This window comes from Cebidichthys violaceus, unplaced genomic scaffold (assembly GCF_023349555.1).
Source record: "Cebidichthys violaceus isolate CVI_PGR_0920_01 unplaced genomic scaffold, fCebVio1.0.p SCAF_24, whole genome shotgun sequence".
In the NCBI taxonomy this organism is placed as follows: Eukaryota; Metazoa; Chordata; class Actinopteri; order Perciformes; family Stichaeidae; genus Cebidichthys; species Cebidichthys violaceus.
The window spans coordinates 827,652-845,940 of record NW_027176417.1 but is presented as its reverse complement, the minus strand read 5'-3'; the positions used below and the strand labels follow the sequence as shown (position 1 = coordinate 845,940).

At 44.9% G+C, this 18,289-nt stretch overlaps 3 protein-coding genes and 2 non-coding genes across 6 annotated transcripts in view; 3 read left to right on the top strand and 2 right to left on the bottom strand.

Annotated features, from left to right (window-relative positions):
• Positions 1-7,991, bottom strand: part of LOC137879150 (cilia- and flagella-associated protein 47-like) — a 40,248-nt gene extending 32,257 nt beyond the window's left edge. The window contains 20 exon segments of the mRNA XM_068719761.1: positions 365-442; positions 591-722; positions 1,146-1,268; positions 1,884-2,014; positions 2,187-2,431; positions 2,531-2,747; positions 2,933-3,020; positions 3,135-3,336; positions 3,437-3,589; positions 3,718-3,943; positions 4,106-4,316; positions 4,405-4,634; positions 4,850-4,950; positions 5,105-5,274; positions 5,373-5,513; positions 5,825-5,906; positions 6,058-6,196; positions 6,420-6,535; positions 6,657-6,814; positions 7,851-7,991. Coding sequence (XP_068575862.1) covers positions 365-442; positions 591-722; positions 1,146-1,268; positions 1,884-2,014; positions 2,187-2,431; positions 2,531-2,747; positions 2,933-3,020; positions 3,135-3,336; positions 3,437-3,589; positions 3,718-3,943; positions 4,106-4,316; positions 4,405-4,634; positions 4,850-4,950; positions 5,105-5,274; positions 5,373-5,513; positions 5,825-5,906; positions 6,058-6,196; positions 6,420-6,535; positions 6,657-6,814; positions 7,851-7,991 — 3,084 coding nt within the window.
• A 371-nt stretch (positions 7,992-8,362) lies between these two features.
• nufip1 (nuclear FMR1 interacting protein 1) lies at positions 8,363-11,997 on the bottom strand. Of its 2 annotated transcripts, none has more exons than XM_068719554.1 (10): positions 11,650-11,997; positions 11,305-11,378; positions 11,074-11,178; positions 10,894-10,956; positions 10,731-10,807; positions 10,513-10,605; positions 10,225-10,400; positions 9,998-10,132; positions 9,472-9,722; positions 8,363-9,351 (listed from the first exon to the last, which is right to left on the bottom strand). In XM_068719554.1, the coding sequence occupies exons 1-10, from the start codon at positions 11,894-11,896 to the stop codon at positions 8,890-8,892; spliced, it is 1,683 nt and encodes a 560-aa protein (XP_068575655.1). In that variant the 5' UTR covers positions 11,897-11,997; the 3' UTR covers positions 8,363-8,889. The 2 variants fall into 2 exon arrangements, with proteins under 2 accessions (XP_068575655.1, XP_068575656.1); XM_068719555.1 differs by having other exon boundaries at positions 11,074-11,175.
• Positions 11,998-12,584: 587 nt separating this feature from the next.
• On the top strand, positions 12,585-16,929 carry nop58 (NOP58 ribonucleoprotein homolog (yeast)). The gene is made up of 15 exons (XM_068719710.1): positions 12,585-12,725; positions 13,267-13,343; positions 13,446-13,498; positions 13,712-13,836; positions 13,915-14,051; positions 14,249-14,313; positions 14,488-14,622; positions 14,743-14,888; positions 15,097-15,223; positions 15,409-15,572; positions 15,670-15,804; positions 15,948-16,009; positions 16,100-16,245; positions 16,345-16,466; positions 16,557-16,929. Exons 1-15 carry the CDS (start codon positions 12,681-12,683, stop codon positions 16,611-16,613), a joined length of 1,596 nt encoding a protein of 531 aa, XP_068575811.1. The 5' UTR covers positions 12,585-12,680; the 3' UTR covers positions 16,614-16,929.
• Positions 14,930-15,014, top strand: LOC137879237 (small nucleolar RNA SNORD11B). Its single transcript, XR_011103713.1, has one exon. It is a non-coding gene; the product is annotated as a small nucleolar RNA SNORD11B (small nucleolar RNA).
• LOC137879238 (small nucleolar RNA SNORD11B) lies at positions 15,257-15,340 on the top strand. The gene has a single exon (XR_011103714.1). It is a non-coding gene; the product is annotated as a small nucleolar RNA SNORD11B (small nucleolar RNA).
• Positions 16,930-18,289: the final 1,360 nt, after the last annotated feature.

Below are 18,289 nucleotides of genomic sequence, written 5' to 3'. Positions count from 1 at the left end.
ATTCCTATTATAGTGCTTGTTAGAAAGGGAAAAGGCTGAGATGATAGAGCTTCAAGTCAGGCAAGGCAGGTTTAAAAATAACAATGACATAATAATAAATAATTCAAACACAGATATGTGATTGACTTTAGATCCCTTTTCAACCTGCTGTTTCTTCAGAGATACTGGAACACTGCATCAGTGTGCAAACCAACGAAACTCCTGAATCTACGTCTTATTGCTTCATGATGCTTGATTGTAATAATCTCTGATAACACACTGCTATTCCTTGAACATTTACCAAAGTGTTCTGGCACATATTGTCATTTTTGGTTTACGTTTTAGATTTTGAGCTGCTTTGCTCAAAACACACAGAAAAACTCACCACACTGATGTCTACATTTGGAGGCTCCACTGATCCGCCCACTCTGAGCTCAATGGACTTCATGTTCCTCAAAGCTATCTGCAACACACACACACACACACACACACACACACACACACACACACACACACACACACACATCCTCTCTTTACCGCTGACACACTCATAATAAGAAAACGACGAGCCCCCCCTCTCTCCTCTCCTCGTCTTTCCACCTCTCGCCCACCTTCACTGTGGTGTCAAACTTGATGACAGAGTCGGGGCTGAAGTGGATCTGGAGTGCGGCCTGCCCCCCAGTCGGCACCACGCCCTCAGGTGGACTCACCACCAAGCCTGGCAGAGGAGAAACATCGAGCACCTGCAACAACGAGAGAGAGAGACAGAGAGAGAGAGAGAGAGAGAGAGAGAGCGACAGAGACAGAGAGACAGAGAGCGAGAGAGACAGAGAGAGAGAGACAGAGAGAGAGAGAGAGAGAGAGAGAGAGAGAGAGAGAGAGAGAGAGAGAGAGAGAGAGAGCGACAGAGACAGAGAGACAGAGAGCGAGAGAGACAGAGAGAGAGAGACAGAGAGAGAGAGAGAGAGAGAGAGAGAGAGAGAGAGAGAGAGAGAGAGAGAGAGAGCGACAGAGACAGAGAGACAGAGAGCGAGAGAGACAGAGAGAGAGAGACAGAGAGAGAGAGAGAGAGAGAGAGAGAGAGAGAGAGAGAGAGAGTCTGGCCACTTTTTTCTTCTTTGGTAAGTATCTGTGCAAAAACACAAGTAGCGTTCCTGTGTAGGCACCTGATAGTAGGCGTGGTTCTTTCCAGTGTTGTGTAACACTGCAGTTCTGACAGAGGGCATGTTGAGAGGCACCGATCCAAACGTGACTTTTTTCTCTGCCAGCTGGACGCTGGTGGACCCGACCTGAGAGGACAGAGAGGAAAACGGAAAACTCATTGCTCTGCAGTATTCATTCCATTGTGTTGTTATTGACATGTGTAGTTCACCCACTCTCCCTCAACCTGCCTTGTTTAATTCTACTCCAGTTAGTGATTTCTCTCGTTTTACTGAATGGCTTTTGACAGCACATGTATTCGTGGCGTCTGTACGACTCTCTGAAGAGAGGAGTGATGATAACAGCGCAGGGACAGTTTTCGCATAAAAATCACAAGCCCTTCTTCAGACACTTTGCTTGATTGTGTTCTGGTCTACCGAGGCTGCTGTCAGAGCAGAAATCGATATCTGCCTCTTAGATGGATTAGTGTTCGTATGATTGTTGAACATTGGTAAAAAGAAGAGGAGAAAGAAGAAGATCATTTGTGTTGTTGAAATCTTCTTGCTATTAACCCTAATTACAGCTGTCTTGAGCCATCTCAGGGTGACATCCCAGATACTCTTAAACAACTTAAGAGTTGGGTTATTAACAACGTTGCAGGAGGGAATTGAAAAGTTTCTATGGATGTTTTGATACCACAACACTGCAGTGAAAACTTCACACTCAGTTTTTCGGCTACGTTTTAAAGTTAAAGGGGCGCCGACCTTAGCGACACAGTGCAGGCGCTGTGTGTTTCCCTCGTGGACACACAGGTCGAAATCTCCCTCAGAAGGGGAGGTGAAGGAGGGATGCCACACTACCTCGCAGTCCAATTCCCTGTATGGCTCCACTGAACCTGGCGAAGGAGGGGTACATTTGTTGTATTAGCCCTAATTCAAACAGACAAATCTATTCATTCACAATAAAGCGCCTTAGAGAGAAACACAACAGGGACACAGACATTCCTGATATTCAGGCTTTGTGAATTCCCACCCTGGGACACTAAAATCAAGCTGCACTCTGAGCACCTGTAGCTGGTCGAATGGTGAAGAGGAGGCCGCTCTCTGTGACTACCGGCCTCCATGTGAATTCTGCGGCGCGGTTACGCTGGTTCCGAAGGGTAACCGAGCTCCTGTATCCTGATTGGGCGAGCCATGTGTGGGTGGGGCGGAGCACCAGCAGGTCGGCGGACAGCTCCAGGGCCAAGGGGACGACCTGGGCCTGGACCAGAATCTGACCAGGGTGTTGCTGGTTCACAGAGAAGGATACAGGTCTGGGGGGGGGGGGGGGGGGGGGGTGTTTATATTTCACTAGAACTGCAATAATTGATTTACCTGAAATAAAAGTGTGTGTTGCTGCTTCCTCCACCAACCTGTAGAAGTGACCCATTGTGCTGCTCTGAAATGTCAGCGGCAGGGTGTTGAGGGAGCGAGGTGGCAGGACGTGGGAGAGGGGTGAGGAGCCCTGTAGCTCCGGGCAGTCCACCTCCAGCTGCACCCAGACGAACACTGACAGACGATTGATCAGCTCCAGCTTCTGAACACACACTGACTGCACACACACATCGCCGAAGTCCACGAACAACGGACCTGATGAGGAAATAGTGACATTTTATTTACCCTTTTCAACATTAAAAACTAATTATCTTGGAAATGATAGGATGCCTATCAGGAATAACACACAAAAACACACGACTACTTAATGTACAGATTGTGCACACACTGTTATTAGAATAGAAACCGTGACTGTGGCACTTCTGAATTGAATCTCTAACCTATGACGACTTGGTAGAGCTCCTGAGCTGTCAGAGCCCTGTTGCAGTCTGCCACCTCCTGGCTGGTAGAGGGAACTGCACTCATTACCTGGAGAGAATGAAAGAGATTGAGACGGCTGAAGAAGAAAACTTTCCCCTGAATTTTGCCTTGAAATTCCACTCAGTGTAACAGTTAACTTATCTTGAGCACATTTGATCTGACCTGACTGTTAAGCTGCCGGTTGATGGATGTCCTGTCTTCGGGGCAGCTACGTCTGGCTGCTGGAGAAGCAGAGCTGTAGTTCGGCTTGGTCTCTGAGATCTTACTGCTCTCCAGGTCACTGATGCGGAGTGTAGGTGGAACGAGCCCCTGAGAAGGAACAATCCCGATATCCACGTCGTCGTCCTCCACTATTTCCTGCTGTCTAACAACCAAAAACAAAAGGTTTACTGTCCAACGTTCTGATAGAAAAGCCTGAGATGGGCCTTTAGGTCAGCAATCAGAAGAGTCACAAGACAGCCTACCTCTCACTGGTCTTCTGCAGGCGAGTTCTTCTGAGCTGTTCGATGAAATCTGCGTAAATCTGTCGATCCCTCTGTCTCCGGCCCTCCTCTTCCTCAGTGAAAGCATAGCTGGTGTCCACATAGCGATAGCGGTGTACACCGGTGAAGATGGTCCTGAACAAGATAAAGGGAGGAATACTTCAGTAACTGTGGAATTTTTAAACTGGGATCATTTTAACAACAATAAATATTCCAATTTCCTGTGGCACTTAGCCCAAACCCATTTTTTTTTTAACCTCTACCTGTACTGTCTGTGTGCGGAGGCAGGCCTGATGCTCGTGGCGCGGTCATTAGGAAAAGCCAGGAACTCCTCCCCCTCCGTCCTCTGACTCCTCTGCCCGCGATGTTCGTGGAGTCGCGTTTGGTCAGCGCAGAGGACGGCGGCAAACGCCATCCCGCGGCAGCGAGACAGATCGCTGGACCGGACGAGAGGCAGGGGTCCGGTCGGACTGGTCACTGCTGGAGAGGACAGATATGTGCATCAAGATCGTCTAAAGTCTGATGATGCATTTCATAGACACCAAATCCAGATTATTATTTAGATTTTCTCCTGTTTGAGTAACGTCTGCTAAAAACGGTGGTCGGCTGTTGTTGGTTTTGGTCTTTTCGTGGGATTTAGCCTTCAATATTCACCAGGATTCCATTTCGGCACGGGGTGTGTGGTCTCACTGCAGCACACAGCAGACAGGTTAAGAGTGATGGTGTGGAAGCAGTGAAGATCAATTCCAGCATCATCTTCAGCGGTGTTGCCGCTCCTCTGAACAGCATCACCTAAGACATCGAGCTTCTGACACACCTGGAAGCTCCCTTGCTGCCGCGCGGTGAAAGACAAAACTACATCCTGAGGAATGCAACAGAGAGAAAGAAGTTCCCACATTTGCTCCTCAGCTTAGATTTATGAATAAAAATCAATCAATCCCCATCCTTACCTGGCATTGCCCGGGGCCAATTGTGCCAGTGGAGGGGTTGGTGGTGAAATGTGCTGCTTTGCGGAAGCGGAATTTGACAGGAAGTAGAGGGCAGAGGTTCTGCAGCAGGCACAGCAGGTCCACGCGTTGACCTGTCACACAGGTGAGGAAATCGAATGTTCGAGAGGGACGAGGCACCAGAGACACAGGCAGTCCAGAGCCTGTCACTGCCAGCTCCACACTGCCGTTACCTAAAGAGGAAAGAAAAACACTGGTTTGATCAGATTATCCCTCACATATTGTACTTATTTATAATTGATGTCAGCTATACTTAATCATCAGGCGACTAATCAATGAATTAAGTTACATGACCTGAATGTCTGGCTCGAAACAGTACTCTGAGCACCTGTGATGGATTGTATTGGATTATAATATGCAATGTGACATGAGAATGTGTCTGGAGTACCATTATGGTGAGTGAAGCCATATCTGCTTCCCACCGACTCAAACAGCAGGTAGAGACAGTAGTGCTGCTGTCGGGTGGAGTGATCGCACTTCCTCTCGTCACTTTAAAGGACATTTTATGTATAACATTTTTATAAAACATTAGTACATTGACATTTCTATGTAGCAGTATAAAATGTTACGGTCATTGGGTATGTCATACTCTTTAGCATTACATTCACAAACATATTTTTTTGGTTTTCCAAGAACGATTTACCTCTTACTCATGGGGCTGAAGCACACTCCCACACGGGTTTTGTCATACGGTCCCAGTCGACCCTGTCTGGGGACGCACACCAAGACCTGAGAGACGTCGTGGTTGACTGGGCTGCACCTCTCCATTCCCTCCAGCAGGGCCCCGTCTGTGCCCTTCAGAAGATCTACTCCCTACACAGCGATCACAGTCAAAGCCTTGTTATATACTCACTTCATTACAACGGGCCTCCAAACCAGCTACACCTACTTTCTCTGAGGGCATCACTCACCGCCTCGGTCCCAGCCGCAGTATCCTGGAGCAGGCAAACCCAGTCACATGCCCGGGGTGAATTGTTTCTCAGAACCACGTATTCCACGCTGGACGTCCCGAAGTAGACAGGTCCAAACAACAGACGGGACAGTGGAGCCCCCTGTAAAAGAGCACAGAGTTTTGTTATAGCATTTATCCACCGACAAATAGCCTGAACTGTACATACACTGCACTGCTACGTTCACATCTATAACGTTAACTCACTCGCTGTTACCTCCCATGTTACGCTGCACACAACCCGACAGTAAAATCATGTGGCTATTAACTGCTTTTGTAGTTTGAAGAAGACTAAACCCAAAACACTTAAGTGCCATAAATTCCAGCACAGCTGTCAGTCAGACCATAGAGACTAATCTCTGATACCGGCCAAGCTTAAGTACTATATGAATTCCACTTGGACCACTGAATTACCTGCTTGTCAAAAACCTCAAGACGCTGGTCCACCACCTCAGCCTTTATACTGAGCACAGCAGAGCGATTCTGGAGCTTCAACCTGGGACAAAAGGTAGAACAAAAAAGTGAATACTTCTGTAAACAATCTAAAATCCTAAAATATGTGACTAAGCATTAAGTGTCCAATCCCTTCAATACATGCTATCTGTGTTCACAGTTATCTCGGACTATTGTTGTAAAGCCTTTCTTACAGAGCCTTCTCATCAATCTGCCTGGGTCTGTCCGTGCGCAGTTCCACATTCAGCCGCTGGGTGGCGCCAGCTGCTACGACTCCACTGCAGGGTGAGATTCTAACTGAGGGGTCTCCATTGTACTGCACCTGGAACACGCCTTAAATGCACACGCGCACAAATGGTAACTCAATCATTGAGGTAACTGCATCGTCAGGCTTTAGAAAAGTTTTCTGGTGATTAGATGTCATTTACAGGAGCAGATAATACATTAATTTAATGAGTCATGGAGTCTTTGTATGAGAACATGACTATGTCATCATCACCATGTGAGCAACTTAAGATTCAGTATCTCCAAGCCAAGAGAGAGAAGCTCAATTTACCTGGTGCTGATCCCTGATTGGTTATACGGTGATGTTTGCTGATCACCTGACTGCTTGCTGCGATGCACCCAAAGTCTAGTACTGAGTCTGTTAGGAGGAAACAAGCCCTGGGGAATCTAGAGGAACATATAAAGAAAGTCAGAGTGTTGAAACGTCAAAACATACGGCAGTTTGTCTGGTATTTAATACGGTTAGTACATATATCATATGCTTATAACATATGTGTAGCCTGCTTACCCCAGCAGAGGGATTTTGATGGTCTCTACATCATCTACATGAATCAGAAGGCGGTCTCTGACCTCCTCCTCTTCCTCCGGAGTAAACTCAAGCAGGCCGCTAACAGACAGACCAGAAGCCACCACCATGGCTGTGCTGGATGCTGTGAACTTAAATAACTGCATGACAAAAGAAACAGAGAAGAAGAAGAAGAAGAAGAAGAAGAAGAAGAAGAAGAAGAAGAAAAGGGTGGGGAAAGGCACCAATCACATGTTTTAAAAAGAACCACTTTGGAATTGAGGGACAACTCTTAAAAAGGAGAAAAAAGTGTACTATTCTGGTAAAATAAATATTAAACATATTCATATTTGAATATTATCTGTTTCACATAATGTTACAATCTAGCTAGGACATGCCCCATTGATAAATACCATGACTATAGCTAGATAGATATATGGATATATAGATAGATAGACAGACAGACAGATAGATAGATATATAGATATAGATAGATAGATAGACAGATAGATATATAGATATAGATCGATAGATAGACAGACAGACAGACAGACAGACAGACAGACAGATAGATAGATAGATATAGATCGATAGATAGATAGATAGATAGATAGATATAGATAGATAGATATATGGATATAGACAGACAGACAGACAGATAGACAGATAGATAGATAGATAGATAGATATCGATCGATAGATAGATATAGATAGATAGATATATGGATATAGACAGACAGACAGACAGACAGACAGATAGACTGATAGATAGATAGATAGATAGATAGATAGATATCGATCGATAGATAGATATAGATAGATAGATATATGGATATAGACAGACAGACAGACAGACAGACAGATAGACTGATAGATAGATAGATAGATAGATAGATAGATAGATAGATATAGATAGATAGATAGATAGATTATTGGATTGGTTGATATTATTGGACGTGGTCGTATTGTATCAAACCAACAAAGTCCATGTTTAGAGTAATTCAAGCTGATTAGCTCAGCGAGTTAATTAGCTAACGTTAGCTTAACTTTTCGCACGAGGTGTTAGCTAAGCGTTACCGAGCAATTAAGCTAGCGTTACCGCCAAATTCTCATTAAACTAACGTTACATTATTTTTATTCTAGAATTTCGTATATCTTGTTAATGAAAAACAATAAACACCTCATAATGGCCTTTACCTTTAACGCAGGCTTTCCCATCAATATTTTCTTCGACCGTTTCCCAACATTCGTTACCGTGACTTTGGTCCTGTAAACCGTCCCGACTCTCACGTCGTCGAACTCGACACGCGGGGGGTCAACGCGAACACTTCCAGCCATGATGTGACTTTCTAATAACTACTGACTTAATATTGTTCTTCTCACTAACTAAGCTTACATGACAAGTTATTACCGTCCAATGTTAACTACTTATTGACTCGCATACCGATAGTCAACTTGACTGTTGCTACCCAAACGTTGACAGGGGAGACGCTCAGGTGGTTTCTAGGCGACGTGGCTGCGCTCGTGTTACAGCCCCGGGCAGTCCGGCGGGCGGTGCAGCGTTTGACAACGGGCAGTAATCCTTTATATAGAACCAAAGCATCGTGTTTATTACGGAGGAATTTAATGTTCTTTATACCATAAGTGTCAGTACATGGCATAGTTATTAAAAAAACGATATGTTTTCTTTCTTTAATTCTTTTCTCAGTTTGTATCCGCTTCTTTCACGGCGTGTTTCTATTGGTGGAACGTTAACAGAATCATTTGCGACATGGATTAAACTAAAAGCCCATCTTCTGGCCTTTACTCAACGAATTTATTTATTTATGTTCCAACGACCCTGCTCAAAATATTAGTTACTGCACATGTGATATAATAAAGAGTCATAAATACACAGAATTAACAAGGGTTTCCTTTCATTTTCTAACTCAAAAACGACACGTTGTACATCATAAACAAATCCATAAATCAAGCTCAACATAGAATTAAACAAACATTTGCACAGCTGCTAAATGATCAATAGATTATATGATTTATTACATAAGAAAAAAAATGTATTTCTTCAGTATAAAGCACGTTACAAAAATATAACTGGATAGTTAGTCAAACTAACGTCACATCAAAAACATAGTCCTTGAAAAAATAACTTTTTAAGTATTAGCATTAACATTTGACAGACAAATGTGTCACTTTCATGCCTCAGAACAAAATATGATAAATCCATTTCAGTGATTTGCTAGGACATAACGGCACCAGGGCTCTCCCATATTTCATCATCGTAAGTATTAGCAGTGGATCTGATTCCATCTGTGCCCGTCGAACAGAGGCTGTGGCCGTCTTTCACTATCTCATCGGCATTTCGGAGTAAATGTCCCGTAACCGGCTCCACAGGAGGATCCTTAGATGGTTCTGAGCACGTATGCAAACACTGGTCAACTCCAGCAGCTTTACTTGTTTCCAACTCCTCCTGATAATTAACTTCTGCTGAACTTCGCTCTGTAAACTGAGCCTCGGCTTTATCTGGTGGCTTTTCCTGCCTCCCCGCCTGCTCTCCGCTTGAGATCGCTGGTGGGACTTCATCCTTCACCCCCCTCTGGTCCTGAGGTCTGCTCTCCAGGCCAAAGAAGTTGTTTCGGACGACATAGCGCACACACTGCAGGATGACATTCCTCTCGTGGCGGATATCTGGGGCCAGTAACTAAACAGAGTGAAAGAAAATAGAGATGCTGCATTATATAGATAGATAATCTACATTTAATTATCTTTTTATTATCTCAATTTAAAGTCCTGTGAAATATGCTTGTATAATAAATAATACCATCTCGAGTAGAGTGGGACGACGCGTCTGCGGTGTATCTTGGTGTCCTCCTCTACCGCCCCTTCCTCCCCTGCCTCCTCGTCCCCTTCGTCCTCTTCCTCTTCCGCCGTTAGGAGTGTGAAGGGCCTCTGAAACCTGTGAAGAGGTTTCCGGCCCTCTCGAGGGTCCTCTGTCCTGACACTTCTGTGGTATTGTGTTTAGAAGAGCCTGGTTTTCTTGCACAAGGTCTTTGGCTCTCAGAATAGGGGTGGCTGAAACACAAGAAAAAAAGAATATCGATACATTTTACGTGTTTGTTCATTTCCTGTTACATGCTTCATCCCAATTTGTATTTTGTCTATCAATGTGTAACAGAATAAAAACAACCTCCATGTAATAGTCTATTTTTTGACTAATGTCTGTTGTGTGATTGAATATTCAGTCTGACTTAAAGAGTATTTGTCATCGTCTCTTCAGCTCTTTTGGATGACCTGGATATTGATAGCTGTGTTGTTCTGTAGCAGCTTGAGGACGGTGGCCAACTCACCTTCTGGTTCCTCATCACTTTCACTCATGGAGCCGTAGTTGGCCACCAGGGAGCCCAGAGCCGAGCTCATCTGTTTCGGAGCCACAACCAGGCCACCGATCCTGGACTCAGGGGCTGGGTCCTCTCGGTCTGAATCTTGAAGCACATATGAAGCGACGTATGTTAGGGGATTGTTTACGGTCTAGTTTGAATACTGTGCCAACGCACACGTCAGATGAGTCCCTCACCGTGGTCACTGCTGGCCAGCGCGCCCAGTGGATCCCCGTCCCTGCGGGGCTGGGTGAGGGGCGGGGGTCTCCCTGTGGCGCTGCTGTCCGACGGGTCAGGGCCTCGAGGGTGACGCCCACGGAACCCTCTGTTGCCCCGGCCACGGCCTCGACCCCGCCCTCTGCCTCTCATCCGCCTGCGAGATCGAGTTTAGATAAGATGAACTCTGAGTGAGTCCGAATATACTTTTGTTTCTGTGAGCAATAAAAGAAAAAAGAAAGAACGATGCCATGCATTTGTACATTTACCCAAACTGAGCTGTCTCCAGAACGGCTCCCGTCTCCTCCCGCACCTCCATCACTTTCTTCTTCTTGTCCATATTCTCAAGTGTCGGATAGTTTCTGGAAAGTCAAAAATTATTATTATTACGTTTTTACAAAATCCATGTCTAAACACAACATAGAAAATCTGGATCACCTTATGATATTAAGCCATTAATAGTTCAAAGATGAATTAGATTACTGACTTGCGCCTCTCCGCTCTCCATTTCATAATCTCGTCCGGTGTGTCCAGCTTGATCCTTTTAGCGCCTGGTGCATGGTTCTGCAGTCAGGACATAGAAAAAGACCGATATTAACAAAAGGGAAAATACTGTAAGGTTAAGATACACAGCGAGTTGTTTCACTCACGTTTTTCCAGTGGATGCTGACTAGTTTTTCATGAGCCATGAAGGTGCAGTCGGGCACAGAACACTACGAAAGAGATTTGATTGAGGTAGTCAGTGGAACTTCATTACTTCCATAAATACCCCCCCCCCAAAAAAAGTGATCTATACTCTTATTCTAGATTTTAAAGATACATTAAACTACCTTGACATGTTGAGAAACGTGCTCATCGTACTTCTCCTGGTTCTTGAAGCCGCGGTCACAGGTGTCGCAAAAATGTGAATACTCTGGTTCTTTCTTGTTTCTCTGCTGTGGATTACAGACAGAGCAGCTGTAGCTGGGCTTGTTCTAGCAGAGTGCGCTGCTGTTGATTGATAATAACTATTAAACAGTTAAGATCATGATTAAAGTTGTAGTGCGCTGACAGATAGGTACCTTTTTCCCATGGTTGTGGGGGGCTCCGTGACTCTGTCTTCCACCTCGATGCCATTCGCGACCAAAGTTTTGACCTGAAGACAGAACTGACCGTTAGAGGCACGACAGCGTAACACAAACCAACACATCAACTCTTCATTTTGAATCATGTGACGCTGCTTTCTTTATGACTATTAAAAAGGGACACTCACTTAGTTGCCTGTTTTAAATATGATCATTACAAGACTAACATGTTGTCTGGCTGTGGATGAAAGAAGCCATTTTAAGCTGGCTATAGTACCCTTGTGATTGTTTTTTTGGGGGTGCTTTCATCAGCATTAATTGACTACTGTAGAGGCTACTCACCGTGTGGACGTTTCTGTCCATAGTTCCCACGACCCGAGGGGAAACCGAACTCTGCCGCTGCCCCGTGATGCCATCCCGCCTGGCCGCTGTAGTCCCACACGGGCTCGGAGGACGTCTCGCTCCAGCTCCACATGCTGGGCTGGAAGCCGCTCGCGTGCGGCTGCTGCTGCTGCTGCTGGTATGTTTGGATGGAACTCGGAGGGGGACAGCCGAAGTCCGGCGGAGGATAGTGTCCCTGTTCATTCATACTTGGCACCCGAGGTCTTTCGTCGCGTCGACAGTGAAGTATATTCGAAGTAAACGTGGGTTTCTCACCACGCAGAGCTCACATGTGCATGTTTTGCTCCAGTTTGCACATACGCTCGTCACTTCCGCGAGAGCAGGAAGTACATAAAACATATGAACACAAACAAAATTAAAAAAAATATGAACGTCTACCAGTAGCTTATAGTTTTGTTGAAGTTGTACATCATGCTCCACTGCAACGGTGTTTGCGTTTTAGGTTTTACTAAAAGTATTATTTCCTCAAGCCGGTATGTATGCGAAGACTTCTCGCGAGATCTGACACGAACGTCCTCTTTTTGGGTTGCCAGGTTGGAATTCAATGACATACATAAAGCAACTGGACTCCCAATATGTTCTAGTTCGTGTCGTAAGTTCGGCGGTACTGGGTTTTCTAATTGCCAACTCACTGCTACTTTTACTTTTGCGTTGACTATAAAATAAAAAAAAAAGATATTTGCAGTGGTAAATGATTAACAACGCATTACGTTGATAATTCCTATACATGAAAACCCATATTCCATACGGGGTGATTTCAAAAATCAGCTGAAACAACGACACGGTTTAAAAACTTTTCTGATATCGGGTGATGTCGAATTAACGGACTTGGCAACCCTTCCGTTTCCTGGTGCTCTCTTCTCCCCGCGTGTCTCTCTCACAGAGTGGGAACAGCAGCGTGGTGACTCGGAAGCCTCTCAACTTAGAGTGCGCACATTTTCTGCAAAAAAAGTAACCGAGCTGCTGCCAAAATGCTCGTGTTATTTGAAACCGCCGCTGGATATGCAATATTCAAGGTATAAACCCGTCCTCTGCTTCCTGTCACGTAACGAATGATGGATTTTGTACTCTTTTAGCTATCCACGTTAGCTTAGGTTAGCCTCGTGGCTAGCTACCCACACGCACGTCGCTTCAGTTGTAAGTAACGGTAACGTTAGTGAGTAGAATGAAATAGTATTGTGTTTATTGTTTGTAGTCGGGCATGTGAACGGGCTTCGTTAACGTTTCCCTTGTAACGTAACGAGTGTTTTTGCGAAGGTTTAAGCCAACGCAGCATGGCAGAGTAAAGGCCCTGTAACCACGTGTGCATGTTGAGGCTGAGTTAACTTTAAGGAATGTCTCTACTTCTCACGACAGTGTTCACATCCATCTTGTAAATGCATTAAAACTCATGCTATTAATTGATCAACACCAACTTTTGAGGAGAATGTAACTTTACCCATAATTAAGACATTCCCATGCTAGTGTTTTTATTACGTGTGAACCCCGCACACTGCTGCCCAGATCTCTTTTTTGTTAATGCGTGACAACTAACCGAGAGCTTCTGTTTTATTCCAGGTCCTTGATGAATCCAAGCTGCAGCAGGTTGACAGCCTGTATAAGGAGTTTGAAACTCCTGAAAAGGCGAACCAAATGTAAGTGTAGAAGGTGCCACGCAATCCCCCAGTTGTCGCCATCTGATGCTGTGTAGCTCATGTAAAACACGTGTCTGAACTGTTGTCTTTTGCTCCTGCTAGTGTGAAGCTGAAGCACTTTGAGAAGTTTCAGGACACCACAGAGGCCCTAGCAGGTAACGACACCTGTCTTTGCAGAATAATACGGCACACCTGGGATCTGTGATGTGTTTTTGTGCCTGATTAAAACATGATATTCCGCTGGATTCATATCTCTTGAGACCCCTTTATTTAATATCAGCAGTTAGTTTAGATAGCGAAGAAAGTTAGTTGGCCAGGATGGAAAATACAGTGTTTTTAATGTTGTGTTCCCAACCTCTGCCTCTCAGCTGCCACTGCCCTTACCGAGGGAAAAATTGGCAAGAGTTTGAAGAAAGTGCTGAAGAAGGTTGTGGCCAAGGAAGCTCACGAGCAGCTGGCCATCAGCGACGCTAAACTCGGCGGGGTCATTAAAGTAAGTATGCAAATTGATGGTATTTACTGGCTAAATTGAATGCTTGAGTTCTGGCTCTCAAACGGCTCTTGTTTTCAGGAAAAGCTGGACCTGAGCTGTGTCCACAACGCATCCGTGTTCGAGCTGATGAGGTGCATCAGGAGTCAGATGGAGAGCCTCATCACCGGCCTCCCGCCCCGGGAGATCAGCGCCATGTCTCTGGGATTAGCTCACAGGTACGCGGCGCACGGACGCAGAGTCGCGTGAATGCGGGCGCTGTCGATGATTACACTTGCTGTCTGAAACCCCCTGTGGATTTTCCTCAGCATTCGTCACTACCGCTGAGGCAGCCATCTCTCCCCAAGCACAGGAATATGAAAAGTAGTTTGCCGTGTGGAGTAACTCACTAATTACTCTTCTCTGTGTTCTCCAGTTTATCCCGCTACAAGCTGAAGTTCAGTCCAGACAAAGTGGACACTATGATTGTGCAGGCCATCTGTAAGTTGAACACTATATTCACCAATTAACCCTTTTCCATTATCACATTTCGTTACGATTCTTGCAGTTAATAGATGATTTGGTTAATGTAATAACAATCGGCTTTAGTGGTAACTGTCGGTTGTGTGTCTGAATGTGACGTCTGACTTAAAGTATTTGTCGTTGTCTCTTCAGCTCTTTTGGACGACCTGGATAAGGAGCTCAACAACTACATCATGCGCTGCAGAGAGTGGTACGGCTGGCACTTTCCAGAGCTGGGAAAGGTCGTCACTGACAACTTGGTCTACTGCAAATCTGTCCGCAAAATAGGTAAAACATACTTATTAAGTTTGGTGCATCAGTGGCTGAGATCAGCTGTAAGATGCATGCATAAAGAACACCAGTGACTGTATTCCCGGGTAACCAAACGTGTCTCTGTGCGTCTCTCAGGCGACCGCACCAACGTGGCCGGCTCCGATCTGTCCGACATCCTCCCCGAGGACGTCGAGGCCGAGGTCAAGCTGGCGGCCGAGATCTCCATGGGAACGGAAGTGTCGGAGCAGGACATCGGCAACATCAGGCACCTGTGCGATCAGGTTTGTCTCTTTCTTACTGTCGGAACGTTGGAGAGCTCAAGTGACAGTTGTGATGATGACGACATGTCGTCTTTACCCTGAAACAAATCATGTGGGTTTTCAGTCACTACCTCATCTGAACAGTCACGCGTTACGGCGCCTCCTCTCAGGACCGCTTTGACTCACTACCAGCTGGCAGGTGTAATCCAAGTCTTTGTTTTTCCTGTAGGTGATTGAGATCACAGATTACCGCACTCAGCTGTACGACTACCTGAAGAACCGAATGATGGCCATCGCCCCCAACCTGACCGTGATGGTGGGAGAGCTGGTCGGAGCCCGCCTCATCTCGCATGCAGGTGAGTCACAGAGACGAGGCGGCGTTGAAACCAGCCGAGCGGTGATGATGACGACATGATGTCGCTTTCCTGAAACAGACTGATGCTTTTTAAGTCACTACCTCATCTGAGCTCGTGCCTACAGGCCCAATGAGCAGGTACCGGTGAGAGCAACGAAGTTAACTTGTCTTTCCTGTTGCTGCAAGGTTCCCTTCTGAACCTGGCCAAGCATCCGGCCTCCACGGTGCAGATCCTCGGAGCAGAGAAGGCTCTGTTCAGAGCCCTGAAGACTCGCAAAGACACACCCAAGTACGGCCTCATCTACCATGCCTCTCTAGTGGGCCAGACCAGTGCCAAGAATAAGGGCAAGGTAAGTCCAGAAGAACATGTGACTGGACTAAGTCATGATCGTCACAGTCCATTGGTTAGACATTAAACATGGGCATTGTTTTTTATTATCTGTCCAGATCTCCAGAATGCTGGCAGCTAAAGCAGCCCTGGCTATTCGCTACGACGCCCTGGGAGAGGACACGAATGCCGAAATGGGAGTGGAGAACCGGGCCAAGCTGGAGGTCAGGCTGCGCCAGCTGGAGGAGAAAGGAGTAAGTACGACTACGAGAGAAACAGCTTTACCTTTATCTGTCGGAAGTATCGCTCACATGTACTTGTATAAAGCTGTAAAATGACTCTAATCGTCTCTGGGCTCTCTGCTGGTCATCTTATCTTTTATTTTTCTTCTTCTCAGATCCGAAGAATCAGCGGAACGGGCAAAGCAATGGCACAGGCAGACAAATACCAGCACAAGAGGTGAATACTCCAGAATGGCCCCTTTCCAAAGATGATGTATTCCCACATGTAAATATGAACGGCGTTAAATACCCTCTCGTTCCTCCGCAGTGAGGTGAGAATGTACGATCCGTCCGGCGATTCTACTATTCCCTCCACCTCAAAGAAGAGGAAGTTCGAGGAGGTAGAGGAGGCTGAAGAGCCCGAAACACCGGTGGCCAAATCCAAAAAGGCCAAAAAGCAACCAGTAAAAGAAGGTGGGTAGAAAGGAAACTAATGCCATCTAGTGGCGAAGTGCTCACAATGGAGATTATGAGGCTCACTGTCTTATTTATTTTTTTGTTCATGTTTTGTAGAAGCAGCAGCAGAAGAAGAAGAAGAAGCAGAGGAGACTCCCAAGAAAAAGAAGAAGAAAAAGAAGGACAAGAAGGAGGAGGAGCCAGAGGAAGCAGAAGTGGAAGAGGTACCAGTCACAGAGGTACGGATCTATTTAAACTCGATCTACAGACTGTTCATACGAGAGTTTGTGTTTGAACATTCGTTGTGCTCACCTCTGTTCTCTCTGCAGTCATCAAAAAAGAAGAAGAAGAAAAAGAAGATCAAAGAGGAGGAAGATGATGAGTGAAATAGTGGAGTGTATATATTTTCTGTTTTAGTTTTTATGTCAATCTAGTTTTGTGTCATACATTTATATCTAATAAGGGCAAAGCTGTATTGAGTGCCCGTTTCTGGACGTCAAGTCAAAAAGTGCACATTAAAGAACAAAATCAACTTTATGACTGAGGTTTACGACCATAGTGGATTTCCAGTTATTAAATTAGTGGAAATGTAAATATTTTTTTTTCACAGTCCTATCCTGGTTTGACAGTTGTTGTTTTTTTCGGTTGATTTTTAACTGTAAACATCTCTGCATCAGACGTATTAAATTCATCAGGATTCCCCGTTCTGTTGTGATGAATCATTTTATTGTCAGTGACTGAAGGTCTGCCCTGGTGAAATAAACAGCTTTGTTTTTACCGTTTGCAATGCATCTCCATAGTCTTAAATAGTCATTGTTAAAATGTGTGTGTGTGTGTGTGTGTGTATAGCATTCATACCTAATCATGTGTACTAGAAGCCCCGTTAACCGAGCTGGGTGTTGGTATAGTTAACGGTTCTTGAGGTTTTGAAAAATAAATCGTTATTAAGGCTAATATTATTTGCACACAAAAATCCATTCATTGGGTCATTTCACAGTTCTGTCCCCATTTTCGGGGGGTTTGATAAAATGTTAAATACAACCAATTAAGGTAAACATTTGTAGCACACATAAATAAGATTAAAGGACAATTATATTACAAAACAGGAGTATATTCGCAGCTATAGATGTTTGTGTATGACATCAAATGTAAGGAAATGAACATGAACTGAAGCTGTTGCCCAGCAACGGTTGAAATGGACTATACTTTTTGTTAAATTAGTTGGAATTTAATTCATTGATAGAAAGAAGTGCAATAGATGTCATGTGTAAAGAATGAACACCATAACAGAGTTACAACACATTCAATGCATATGACAGAAATATTCATATGAATGTGGAGAGTGTGTCTGCCCCCCCGGCCTGAAGCTGGTTCCACAGAAGAGGATCTTGAGACTTTTTGAGACTCTAGGAACCACAAGTATCCCTGAATTCTCGGAGCGCAGCTCTCTAGTGGGGTAATATGTACTATAAGCTGCTTAAGATATGATGGTGCCTGACCAATTAGGGCTTTGTAGGTGAGGAGATTTGAGGATTTTAAATAAAATTCTTGCTCTTACAGGAAGCCAGTGCAGAGAAGCTAGTACAGCAGTAATATGATCTCTTTTCTTAGTTTTTGTTTGTACATGAGCTGCAGCATTCTGGATCAATTGTAGATATTTGAGAGATTTATTAGAGCAGCCTGATAATAAGGAATTGCAGTAATCTAGTCTAGAAGTAACAAAGACATGAACTATTTTTTCTGCATCGCTTTGAGACAGGATGTGCCTGATTTTAGCAATGTTACGTTGGTGAAAAAAAGGCAGTCATTGAAGTTTGTTCCATGTGGGAGTTAAAAGACAGATCCTGATCAAAGATAACTGAGACTCTTTATAGTGCTGTTGGATGCCAGCGCAATGCCATCTAGATAAACTATCATTAGATAAGTGGAGGCGTTCTGGTTCTAGTAGAATAACTTCAGTTTTGTCTGAGTTTAACATCAGGAAGTTGCAGGTCATCCAGGTTTTTATGTCCTTAAGGCTGCTTGTAGTTTAGCAAACTGGTTGGTTTCGGCTTGATCAATG

Excerpts from the sequence above, each read along its gene's own strand:
- nufip1 (XM_068719554.1), bottom strand. The coding sequence starts at position 11,896 with ATGAATGAACAGGGACACTATCCTCCGCCGGACTTCGGCTGTCCCCCT. Across the intron at positions 10,133-10,224 it reads GCTGGCCAGCAGTGACCACG|ATTCAGACCGAGAGGACCCA; the intron begins GTGAGGGACTCA and ends ATGTGCTTCAAG. Across the intron at positions 9,723-9,997 it reads AAGTGATGAGGAACCAGAAG|CCACCCCTATTCTGAGAGCC; the intron begins GTGAGTTGGCCA and ends CTTGTGTTTCAG.
- nop58 (XM_068719710.1), top strand. The coding sequence starts at position 12,681 with ATGCTCGTGTTATTTGAAACCGCCGCTGGATATGCAATATTCAAG. Across the intron at positions 13,344-13,445 it reads CCTGAAAAGGCGAACCAAAT|TGTGAAGCTGAAGCACTTTG; the intron begins GTAAGTGTAGAA and ends TGCTCCTGCTAG. Across the intron at positions 15,805-15,947 it reads GCCAGCTGGAGGAGAAAGGA|ATCCGAAGAATCAGCGGAAC; the intron begins GTAAGTACGACT and ends TCTTCTTCTCAG.